The sequence below is a fragment of the Anopheles arabiensis genome, chromosome 3, assembly GCF_016920715.1.
Source record: "Anopheles arabiensis isolate DONGOLA chromosome 3, AaraD3, whole genome shotgun sequence".
NCBI classification, from domain to species: domain Eukaryota; kingdom Metazoa; phylum Arthropoda; class Insecta; order Diptera; family Culicidae; genus Anopheles; species Anopheles arabiensis.
In genome coordinates, this window is record NC_053518.1 from 90493324 (window position 1) to 90506065 (window position 12742).

The 12742-nt window shown below is 46.3% G+C and overlaps 1 protein-coding gene across 7 annotated transcripts in view; it reads left to right on the forward strand.

Annotated features, from left to right (window-relative positions):
- Positions 1 to 12742, forward strand: part of LOC120902452 (G protein-coupled receptor kinase 1) — a 97777-nt gene that overhangs the window by 70887 nt on the left and 14148 nt on the right. For all 7 annotated transcript variants that reach the window (XM_040311204.1, XM_040311198.1, XM_040311199.1 and 4 more), the window contains exons 5-6: positions 8314 to 8415; positions 8552 to 8740. In XM_040311204.1, the coding sequence (XP_040167138.1) occupies positions 8314 to 8415; positions 8552 to 8740 (291 nt within the window). The remainder of the gene's footprint in view (positions 1 to 8313; positions 8416 to 8551; positions 8741 to 12742) is intronic.

A 12742-nucleotide genomic window follows, 5' to 3' on the forward strand; every position in this document is an offset into this window, starting at 1 on the left:
CTGGTGCAGCTACGCAGCCGTCGCCCAGTCGAGTGCACCAGCATAGAAAATCGCTTCATCAGCGACATCGTTCGATGGAGCGGAAAATTGGGCACAATTCATGCGATAAAATGTGTTCAATCTACTTGCCCGCGATCTGGCGGCAACTACTCGTCCGTCCACCCATTTCATTCCCCCTCCCGGGTGCCCGGTTGCCGTCCCGGTAGGTGCAGAGATTTCGGCCGCCAGTCGCGATTCTGCTGAAATAGAATATGAAAATCTACTCCATCATAAAATGACAAACTCCTCCGGTAGGGGAGGTAGGGGGGAGGGTTGGGGAGGACAAAAAAGTTTCGCTCATCCCAACGGAACGCACCGCATCCATCGCCACGTCACCGTGTCTACGAATATTGTGCTGTGTTTATTGGACGCCAAAGTGTAGGTGGCTACATTTCTCTCTGTCTCTCTGCCGCCGCTTTCCTTTCGTATTACGACCACGTTTTTTTAAAGCGTTCCAGCCCAAAGGGAAAGGCAAGTAAAATAAGACTGTTGAGCAAAAAACAATTGCGGCGTGTCTAGCCCAAAAACGGGAAAAAGGTATGTTTTTGGGAAGGAGCAGTGTGGGTTGAGTTGTTCTTAGAAAACATCACAGCAGAGCTAGAAATAATGAAGCAATCATGCTCATCTCGACGGCTTTCGCGAAAACACATGATAATGAAATAAACATTTGAGTGTACGAAATGACGGAACGACGCGCGGGACCTTGTTATTTTCGTGTTTGCTGTGTTTCTTTTGGCGAGCGCGCGCGCGCTCCGGGGCAACATTTAGCGCTTTCGGTTTTAATATAGCTTTAGTCGACTCACTTTTTATCGCACACACCTTTGCTCTCTCCTCCTGCCAGTATTTCAACCCGGCTAAGCCCCTTCCTCGGCTGCCTTTAGTTTTATCCTTCTTCTTGGGCCAGTCGGCGAAATTTGCCGCTTCTGCGCGAGCTTGGCAGCGCAGTTTTCAAAAGAAAACCCAAATTCCCTCATTCATTTCATCGGGGCACACGCTGGTAGTGTATGTGTGCCGGCGGATCGACAAACAAATCCACAAACAGACACTACGGTGCGTTCCTTATAGTATGTATGTGTGTGTGTGTGTGTGCGCATGTGTGTGTGTTTTATGTGTGGTTGAACCACCACCCGCGGGGGAGTTGCCGTTCCGCTGGGCTGGGATAAATCGGCGGATCGTTTGTTTGTGGCTGGCTGGATGATAAAACATTGCCAACAGTTGGCGTTGCGGTGGAATTTACCGACGGCCCCGCGATGGGTGCCAGCGGTGCTGCTGGTGCTGAAAGATTGCAAATTTAGTACCACCGTAGAGGAGGGAGAGAGAGAGAAAGTTGGAAGGCTAGGAAGAGTCGAGGGCACACTATTCGGCCGAAACGATGAAACGGCCGATGGAACGATGGATGAGCGGAGAAAGGCTGGGTTTTCTAAAAATAGTCCAGAACTCCAACACTCCCCGGGTAGACACTGGTGGGAAAAGTGGTCGACCGGAAGGATGGGGGGGGGGAAGAGCGGAGAGATGAAAATTCATTCGTGCCTTGAAAAACACCAAAAACAGCTCAGTCCAGGTACAGTGCGTAACAGGTTTTTGGTAGCAATCTGCAGAATAGTTTTGCCGAAGAATCTCATCATAACTGTGTCAAGCAACTGTAGATTAAATACAAGAATATTCCTTTTTGGAAAGGTCTCATCAAGGGCTATAGCAAATAATTGTGAAGGAATAATTAAACAACCCCTGGTGATGACAAACTGCCATTGCTTTTGCCTCTCAAGCTGGTTGTCCGTTCCTGTCGTGCCAAAACTCCGACTCCATCGGGCGTTATGAAAATGGTTCTATTATATACAGGTGCCTCCATTGATGGAGCACATGCAGAGCTTTCACAGAGCACAGGAATGAAATTATCTGCCCTTTTGTTCCAGCTTGAGTGACAGCATGTGGTGTGCAAGCATGGCTTTCAGCCTGAAAGCGGATTAACGCGTGATAGTGTGTATGGGTAGCAGGTATTTTCCTCCCGTTAGAACCGATTTAATGTATGATGCTTTGGATTAAACGGTGTGATTCTTTCCTTTATTTTTCATTTCAATACTTGCCCGTATAAATCTGTATCATATATAAATCGTTTTTAAATACGATGTACAGGTCGGTATTGTTAATGGTCCTCCTTCAGCCATAGCACTATCGCATTACTTGAGGCTTAGATTTTACAGATTTTACAGAGGCTGAGACGACAGATGGATGTTATTCTGTTAAATGAAGCTGAAGTCGGCATATAAACAAGGACAAAGCAAACGAAGGTACAAGAACATTCCAGTGCTGCATGTTATGTTTGCAATGGTGCTGCAAAGGCATCCGGTTCAGGTGTCAGTCTCTGAAAACTAGCGTAGATCATCGTTGGCAAAGTATCTGTTCCCATCGTTTTATTTGGTGATTTCTTTGCAATACACTTACCCCGATAGCTCTTCAGCTTTAACGAGCTTCCTTTAAACAGCTGTGTCTGTAGCCCCGGCCGCGGATGATCGATCCCGCAAAAAGGCTTAGCGTTTCGAGCGTTTGTTTTGGTGCGGCGCTTTTCATTTTCACCCACGCACGTTGTTGCACATCAAACGCGCGTGCTGCGTGTACTAGCAGCAATTCAACCCAAAACATCCGCTCAACCGTGCTCCCGGTGCAAAAGCTCAATACACACTCACACAAGTGGGTGCCGCTTCAAAGGGATTGCCATTGAACGGCAACGGCGTACAGGTTCTTTGGCTCGTCCCTTCCGTTGCCTCTCGGCGCTCCTTTTTTTGCATTATATGGATGATGTTGGTTTTTCTTTGTGCAACCATCGACACACAGACACGCCAACTCTCTGTTTGTGGGGGAAAAAAGGGATACCATCAATGAATTTTTACTTTCCCAGAGAGACAAACACAAGGAGCGCAAAAAAATCGATGACTCATTGGTGGGGTTGGCGAGGTGCAGAGACGAGACGAGCGCAGATAAATCAAACAACGATCAGCAGCGAAATAAAATCTCCATAAACAACGGACCGAGCTTTTACCGTCCGTTGCAAGAGTTTCCCCCCATTCGCTGGCGGGAGGCGACCGCGTGCGCGCACCATTCAAGAGAAGTGGCTGATTCGTAGAAAAAGGGATGAATAGCAACAAAAAAACGAGCTCTCTCGCTTTATTGTGTGTCTGTGTCGCTGTCCGTGTATCGGCGGGATTGCTTTTCTGAGTGTGCGGATCGGGTTTGATGAAGAAATCAATGGGCAAAACCGAACCCCAACCACCTCCCACGATAAGCCATCGTTCAAAGGCGTTCTAGTCCTAGACAAATGCGCCCCACTTGTAACATTCTTTTGTGGGGGGAAGGGTGTGGGGCATGTTTTATTACGTACAATTTGCAAGTTTGTCTCACGAAATCAAATAACGGAGTTGGGCTTTAGCTGAAGCTGAATTTTACCTTCGCTTTTGAGTGGAATCGATTCAAGAGCGAAAGAGGATAAAAAGGAGTGATCACACGCAAAATCGATACATTTTACAGTGCATGTACACGATCCCGTTCTTTTGGCTGCTGCTATTGGTTATTATAATCCGCTTTTCATCCGCTTGCAGGAAGAAACATATTACAGGACAGGAGATTCCCTCAAAAGCGTAACAAAGGATTGAAAACAAACATTAAGCAGCACACACACACACGCACACCGGTTGGGGGTGGAGAAGGTGGCCTCATCCACTCCATGTCGTTCGCCGCTCGGTACATATACCTTGTGTGTGTGCTGTGTCGTGCTTACCTCGCTTTCGGGCATTGGATTGCTTCCATTTGTGCACCGTATCCCGGCCGCTTTTATGCTTCTGGACCTCCGTCTCCATTCGTCGTCGTGCACACACACACACACACACAAAAAGGAAACCGATACATAGATATTGGATTAGATTTCCCTCCTGCCCGGATCTCGAAAAACGACCAATTCAATTGAGTACACAGACACGCCGGCGCAGGGCTGCAGTTGGGACAAAGAAGGCATCGCAAATACCGATGGGCAGTTTTGAAAGGATAGCTTTTCTGCGCCACACACACAAAAATTCCATCGATGCGGGTTTTTAAGACTTTTTCATTTGTTTGGGGTTTTTGAATTTACCATTTAAAAGGAAAGCAGCTCTTTTCACAGAAATGTGGTACGAAACACGAAACAAACCAATTCAATTTGTAGTAACAAAATTCCAACATTACATTTTGCCAGAATGATATCGCAATGGAAATGTTTCAACAAACGATACAGCCCTACGATTGGATGGAGCTGTCGTTACAAACTTCCGCCAATAAAATGTGCCTAATTAAAACTATTATTCATCGATGTAATCACGAAAACGGAAATCACCGAGTGCCCGCGTCCTTGTCGCTTGCGAGCGTGTTCCATCCAGGTCATGGACCATTAATTTCTACGATGAGGTTTTGCGGGGGGGTAGGTAGCACAAATCGAAACCATTGCATTAACGTCAAAGCTCGCCGTCCGCCCAGCGCCGGTGAGGTCACATCCATTCACACTTTTCCACGAGCACCATGGCGGTGTGGGCACGATTTCAATATCGGATCGATTTTTGGCAGCGTGCCAACAACGTGCCCCTCAGACGCAACTAAAAAAAGCAAAAAAATCTCCATTTCCCCCGTAAGAGGTCGAACCTTGTACACAAATCGGACAGACGTTGTTAAAACCATTCCCATGCCGGTGGCATGATGATTTGGTTGCACTGGGACGGGGGGATCTATCGAAACGAGCAATCATAATGTTCGGCAGCAGCAGCAGCAGCAGTAGCAGAAGCGGCGGGTGGAATAGATTTGAAATGAAATGACGTGTTGCGCTACCCCTGTTTTCGGGTGCTTGTACATTTCCGTCTCGCTTTCCGTTCAGTTTTTGATTAGTTCCCTGCTACCCGAGCAGTTGTTGGAGAGTTTCAGTTTACGGCACTATTGGTAGATTGCTCCCCGAAATATGCCTCCGGCCTTCTCTTTGCACTTTGGAGCAGAAATTCAGGAAGGAAAAGACATTGGTGCAAAAGGATTGGTAATGAAATAATGATTTACAGCCAAATTTTACTGCCTGGGTCGTTTGGACATTTGCTCTGGATGTTCGGGGCTTTTTCATTACTCTATCCAATCAAGACTTTGGTGCTCAGTTTTATGCATCAAATTTAATGAGTTATTGAAGAATCGTAACACTCGAAGCAAACTCTTTTGAGCTTTTAGAGCAAATGTAAAATCCAACTGATCGTTTCCTTTTGGCGAATCTGCCTGTTCGCTTAGGTTCTTAGGAGTGGTCTTAGGACTAGAACGTCCTTAGATAAATGATGCGTATATCGATGTGCCCTCACAGACTATGATATTTTCTAATCATGGATATTTAAAAAAACGAATCAACATATCAAGCGACTTCAAATAAAGTATTTCGCTCGCAGCACTGTGTGCAAGCTCAAATAGAAACAATGTTTTGATTGTAGCAACTGCACAGTGTATCTGCAACTGGCCACCACCCGGGCTTTTTGAAGTTGAGCTCGTGCAAACTACCGCTGCGCGCACACAAACAAAAACACCTCCTCCCCTGCAAGTCCCTCCGACTCACTGCATTTCTTCTTACAAGCAGCGAAAGCAAAATCCCACCAAGAACTAGACCGCAAATGGGCCGACTCCACATTCCATTCCCATCTACTTCTCTTGTACGTGCATTTGTGTGTATGTGTGTGTGTGTGTTTATCTCGTATATTGCTCTGGATAGATTTCTGGCCGTATTTGCGCGCCTCAAACAAATAAACAAACAAATACAGACAAATGCCATTCAGACTAGCGCGCACAAACCAGTGAAACAATCGCAATGCTCGCGAAGTTAATTGAACGCCCCCGGGACGAGATTGGAGCAAGAATGGTGTGGGGTACACTGCCAGGGGTGGTTTGAGTTTCCCTCCCCATGCTCTCTGCTATCTTTGCCTTCTTCCCGGATTTGATCTTCTTTTTTCATCATCACCCATAAATGAATGAAATTTTACAAGCAAAAGGTTCACCAAAAACGGTCATTTTTTTGGTCAGCTCGTGACACAACATTTTGCCATTTGGTATTGGTGTTTCATATTTTCCCCGTTTCCATTTCACCCCTGTACAAACCGAATTCCACCCACTCGCATACATGTGCAACAATGAACGATTGGGTGTTAACCCCCTCGCCGGGAGCTTAAAAGTATTAAAATTTAAATGCGAAAATGAAAATGGAAAGCTGTCACTTTTGTGTGTTGCTCCCCCTTCCCCAAAGCAAAGGACATCCAGAAAGGGAGTCAGGGACAAAAAACAATGTGTAACAGTTTTACTTTCACCGGTCGATACAGTGTTGTGTTCGCTTTTTGCTCTCGCGAGCACACACACACACACACACACACACACACTTAAACTGATGAACGTTGCTGTGCTCGGGCTGTGCTCCACCACATTGCCCCCTGCCCCGGGCGTGTGGGAACGGCTCAGGGAATTGTAAACACAATTAAAAGAAGTTAAAAACATTATTTCTTATCTTGCCTTCGGGCGGGAAATGAGAGCGCACATGTGTATGTGTGTGTGTGCATTTCGCTTGCTGTTTCATTCTCTTTCTTTTTACAGACGCCCTTTGCCAGCCCCACACCAGAGCAGGAAGGCAATGGCACGGCTGCTGGTGCCGGCGTGTGTTTGTTTGCATGGGGAAAGCACCGATCTCTCCTTTTCGTGGTGGTGGTGCCAGCAGCATGTACCATGTTTGTAGGCAAATTATTTCGCCTTACATCCTGTCACAAACACACCATCGCATCGCTTGGGGTGGGTAGCAAAAGAAAAGTTGTAAACAGTCAACTCTTGATAGGGAAAAGTTAATGTAATTGCATGCACAAGAAGAACGAGTGTGCTGCTGCTGCTGCTCCATTTTGCTGCAGCTTGTTTGCATGCTAAACAGCGACGGTTTGAATGTGTGTTTGTGAGCAGGTTTTGGAGAATATTTACAGATAAAGATGTCTGCATTAACTATGGCTAAAAGTTTCCAAACGTTATCTTGTGTTCCGCAAGGGTTGTAACCTTTATTCAATAGTAAATAAACGCATCCCGTATGAGGGTTTGTCTGCTCGGAGCTTTTTCTACAGCTCTACTTGGCTCTCAAATCCCAAATCCAAGCATTACGATGTACTGACACAAACTAGTTCCCTGCTAGTTTGAAAAGACAAACAAAGTGAAACGAAGCGCAAGCAACTAAACGGCAAAACAACAGATGAAGCTAGAAAACAGTGCCGTTTTTACCTTCTCAGTCTAGGATCAATTACTGAGAATTTGGATGAAAAATTGAAAGGTTAATGGAAACGTTTGCAGACAGAAAATTAATTTACTCTCCCATGGTTTGTGTGAACCTCTTTTTTTGTTATGTATCGAAAGGTTCGTCTTCGGCGAAAGGCATTATTTATTTAATCATTCGTCGAGACTTTCTACCAGCAGCTACTGATCGTTCTGCTTATTCAACATGTTTCAGTCTCGTTTCGTGGAAATAAAACAAAACAAAAACTAGATAAGCCTAGCTGAGATTGTTTTGCAAAAACGAAAAGCAGTATACTGGGTTGTGAAAACAAAACCTGGATAAAGCTAATCCAAACACACACAGCTGCTCGCAATGAGGGCTCTTTCTGTTAACTTTGCAATGTTTTGCTATTTTGGCAATCATTTGATATTTTAATAAACTCTATTGAAAGGATGATATGATCAAGACCTATTTTTATTATTTCTAAACCTATGAATACAAAATCTGCAAAAATGTTTCACATTTACCCTTAGAACTGCTCACAACATAAACAGCAAAACGAGCTGTCCACTCCTAGGAATGTTATGATGAAACACGCTTTTAATGATGTTCCATGGTGAAAGGAGGAATATGGAGTGAAATTCGTAAAAAAAGAGTAACAAAAAGACTTGGATGTGGATGTAACATCACCTCTTTGAGGTAATAGCGCTTCAATTAAGCGACTCTTCTCTGTAACCACCTGCCGGTCCAGGTCCAGGCAGTACCTTGCTCGTTGATTAAATATTAACAAACCCGATCCTTCCACGAATCGTGGTGGACGCTGGTGGACGGTTTGGCTTGGCTGGTGTGTTTGTTTAAGACTGTCGTGGCATTCTGTACCGTTGAAAGTTTGCAGTCAAACTGCACGTGTTTCGTGCACTCTACCTCTGCTTATATAATGTGAAATCAAACACAAAAACAGTCGATTAACGCTTCAAAACGCTTCTTCTTTTTCTCAGATCAAAGCCTATGAAAAGACAGAGTGCCATGACGAGAGGCGGAAGCAGGCGCGAGACATCTACGACAACTACATCATGAAAGAAATGTTGTCCCACACACACGTAAGTGCACACAGACGTTAATCGGGCGTGAAAGCGATCGCGCCTAATTGCGTTAATCACGCCCACCAGCGCACCGATCATGTGCCATCGCAATATCGCTCCATGCTGCACAAATTGTAATCATTTTTCCTCGCAGGAATATTCCAAGGAGGCGGTCGCGCACGTCCAGAAGTATCTGATGAAGAACGAGGTGCCGGTGAACCTGTTCGAGCCGTACATCGAGGAAATATTTCACCATCTGCGGGGCGAACCGTTTCGAAAGTTCCTCGAAAGCGACAAGTACACCCGCTTCTGCCAGTGGAAAAACCTCGAGCTCAACATACAGGTAAGCCGGCAGCAGATTACGCGATGAGATGTCCCTTATCCCCCCTCTTCTATAGGCCACTGTTTTTCGTGCGCCGCTGCGAAACAGGCGCACACACGGGAAATGGAGTGGAAATTTGATAATTCACCTCGTGAGATCCAACCATCCATTCCCGAGACGACCACTCTGCGCACGATGCCGTCCCGGTGCTCCAGAGTGCTTTACCGTTTACCGGTGCTGGAAATGGAATGGAACGGTAGAATGTTTTCATTGTAGCGACTAGAAATGGGAGCGACTGGGTGTGGGTGTTTTGGGCTATTTTTAGACTCGTCTCTCTCTCGCTCTCACCCTCGCTCCAGCAAAGCGCGTCATCCGTAGGGATGGCTAGAGATTTATTTGGAGAACGAACGAAAGCCAGGAATTGTTAGAATGGTGCATATGCTGGATCCTTTAGCCGGCCAGAGCAAGTGCGGTGGTGTTTGGGTGTCTAGGTGATGCTATTTTTAAACGCTCACTGGTCCTCGCAGGTGCTTTTGTGGGGATACACTGGTGGGTGGTAAACCTCGTCGTCTGCTGCATCCAAGCTCTACCGCTAGCTCTACAAAAAAGGGCTCACAGACATGGATAGAGCAGTGGAAATGGCTGCAATGGCAGCACTGGAGAGCCGTTCAGCCGTGGGAGTTGATTTAATTCCCCCAGTAGAGTTGGTCATTCTGGGAAACTTCCTAATCGATTTGATTTATTATCGTCGGATTTCGATTTTGCCCAGAGATTTCCAATTAGATTGTTTGAGTTTCCAGGCTTTAGCCTACAAATGTGGATGAACTCAATCTGATTCAATTGTGTGTCTATTGTTGCTTTTACAATCCCAAGCGTAAGCGTTCCTTCAGTAAATGTAATAGCCTTTATGCCCCATTAAAGAGCGCTCTTAAAGCTTCTCCAACTGACAAAGACGCACAAAAAATGTACCACCTTCACGACAAATGTGACTAGGATGAAAATAAAGTTTCCCCTGGTCTTCCCCTAGATCCCTTGTTCATTTTACGTGCCAATCCACCCCACTGGGTAAGGTATCCGAACTAGCCGAAGTTGAGCAGTTGCGTCCCATGGGCCTCAAAAAACCGGTGGCATAAATTTGGCAGCCTGTTGTAGCCCGGCTGTGCCTTCCGGCTAGAGAGTGAAGCCTTTTTTACCATTCCCTCCCTTCCTTCCTTTAGCTTTTCCATCCCTTTCCACTAGGAACGGATGAAAAGGTTAGTGCCGGTGGTCGGTATTTCCCACGAGTCAGCAACAATATTTTCGCCCGACGCCGCCACGTGCTTAGCGCCGCGAGATGCAAGGCTTTCCTTTTTGTGTGGTCCTCGCTGGGTTTCGGTCGATCCGGCGAAGGCTTTTGGGAGTTTTGTGTGTCTTCTCTCGTAGGGTTAAGAAGCGAGCATAGCAGCAGCGACACAAGCTGGCAGTTGAAGATGAGAATAGTGAGGAAATCTGATTAGAATATTGGCTGCTGGAGGGACGACGCTGACGTGGCGACTGCTGTCTGTCTCGAGATAAGCTTTATCATGGGTGAGAATAAAATATTACACTCTTTCCTTCTTTTTAGGTACGTTTTCAAGAAAAAAATGAGCTTTTTTTTGGTGCAACTTCTGTATTCGGATCAGCTTTCAGCGGAAGAGATGTCCCTCTGTGAACTTCACACAGTTGATGGTGATAACTTCCTCTCGTTAACAGGATGAAACAGGCAAAAAGAATCTAATCCTAAGATCTACACACCGATGACAGCCTTGTGAGCTTCTCCACACTGTCCGTCGTTAACTTCCCAAGGCCATTCCTCCTCAACTTCTAGCCGTGTTGCAGGCTATAAAGAATATGTTCCCTAATATGACACACCGGAAACAAATCTCTCCCTTTACCGGCACACGCAGCCGACAACGCGCCACACCCGGAAGGTAAATGAGTGCGCTGGCGTGTAACACACACCCACTGCTGCTGCTGCTGCTGTGTGTTGAATGCCGACCGTACAATTTAATGCCTCTGTCAGCCGGCGGGTGTTGGCAAACTTTTCTGCCAACACGTAAGTACTCTCACACGTTTGCTGGCGGAGGCGGGTGCACAGGAGCGTTGAAACCACCGGGCCCGGGCGGCACCATACACGGTTCCGTTTCGTCTCCGTCCGTTCCGCTCCGGAAAGAAAACGGGAAAGCTTTTTGCGCAACATTCGTGCACGGCCGTGCGAGGCAGAATGTCATTAACTTGTCTGGTTCCGGGTTTTCCGGGCCCTGCCAGGCAATGTCTTCTGGGCATTCGGGTTCTTATCTGTTGCCTTTGATCATGTGCACAACCCTGCTTCATCATATCCGGACAAGAGCGCCAAACGGGGGGGGAGAGAGATAGAGAGAGAGAGAGAGAGAGAGAGAGAGAGAGAGAGAAAGAGAGTGCAAAAAAAGGAAATTTGATGGCTTATGTAGACTCGAAACTTCAGAAGCTCTAGCGTCGTACCCCTCATACTCTGTGGACCTTGCAAAACCAGCACAACGAGATGAAATAACAAACGACAATCTTCTAGGCCGTAACGATGCACACATTGGTTCAATTTTGTGGAATCAAAAAGAAGACGAAGTTGTGATGTGTTAATGACTTAATTAAACCGGACTGTTTTTTACAGAAACAGTGCCTCACGATACGATTGCATAACTTCAGGCGCAATGCATGTTGTAAGAGGGAAGCTGTGTGAAAAGTTATCATCCCAATCTCTCCTGGACCAGGAATACGTAGACACTGAACTGAACTATCAATTAAATAACGCATCCACTGTTGGTGACAACCACACCAGCATCCCTCACCAACCGGCGGCAATTTACACATACTGTCCAAAGTCCGATAAAGCAATTTATTATTGCCTTTTATACCTTTCCGCAAATTATCACTAACGTGTGCGGCTCGTAGATTTTATTATGCCTGCTTCATGTGCACAACTTTATCCGGCTGCAATTTCACTAATCACATTTCATTTCTCTGCCCTTGTGTCCTTGCCTATAACCTGTGTGTTGCAGTGTTTTCAAGCCTCCCGCTCTAACTCCTCTTCGCTCGAACCGTTCGCAAACTTTTGGGCACTTCTCTGCCCTCTAAAGAGGCAAAAGTGAAAACACTTCGCCGGCAAAAGTTTTGCGCTGGGAACGAGGGGGATAGAGATACTGTAGTCTCCTCCAATTACTAGAAAACCCGACCCGAGTGCACCTCCGTACCACCAGCTGTCCAGCTGCCATATGTTGGTGTGCGTTCGTCCTGCGTTCGAGCACACAACCATTCACACAGCCAGCTCAGTTTGAGCAAATTTTCATCAAACGTTTCCACCGAACGCTTCACCGTCTGCTGTGTGTGTGCTACATTTTGGGTCATTGCTCTGCCAGTTGGCAAACGATGCTAGGTCTATGGGCAGTGCTGCCGTGCTGTGGAACTATTTTACAAAACGACTCTTTGTGGCCGTCGAAAGAGATAGAGAGAGAGGTGGCCAGAGCCTAGCAAACGAGCAAAAGAATCGCCAGTTGAACGGTTCAAGTGTAATAAAAAAGAATACAATTTCGTCCATAAAAAGCAGCAGGGACGGTGCTGCCGCCCGGAGGATAACAACCGCGTCCCGGCCGACGCCGGGACCGACCGGAGAGTTTCGAGTTGAAACTCGGCTGATTAGATTAGTTTTTATGAGGTTTTATGCTTTGATAGGTGAAACTTTTGCCTCCGCAATATCGACGCGTTTTGCAAAGGGGTTGCTTAAAGGAAGAGAAAGAGAGAGAGAGAGAGAGAGAGAGAGAAAGAAGGATAGAAAGCGATAACAATAATAAAATCATAAACCCTGAACAAGGGACGAGAGAGAGAGAGGTCTTTTTGTGACCGAAGTGTCCCGAGCAGCCAACCATCAAACCACGATTTGTAGGGGCTGCCCCATTTGTAGCTTGTTAAATATTTAACGCTACGTTCATATTAATAAGGGCCTCCACATTTGTGAATCCACATACGATCAAT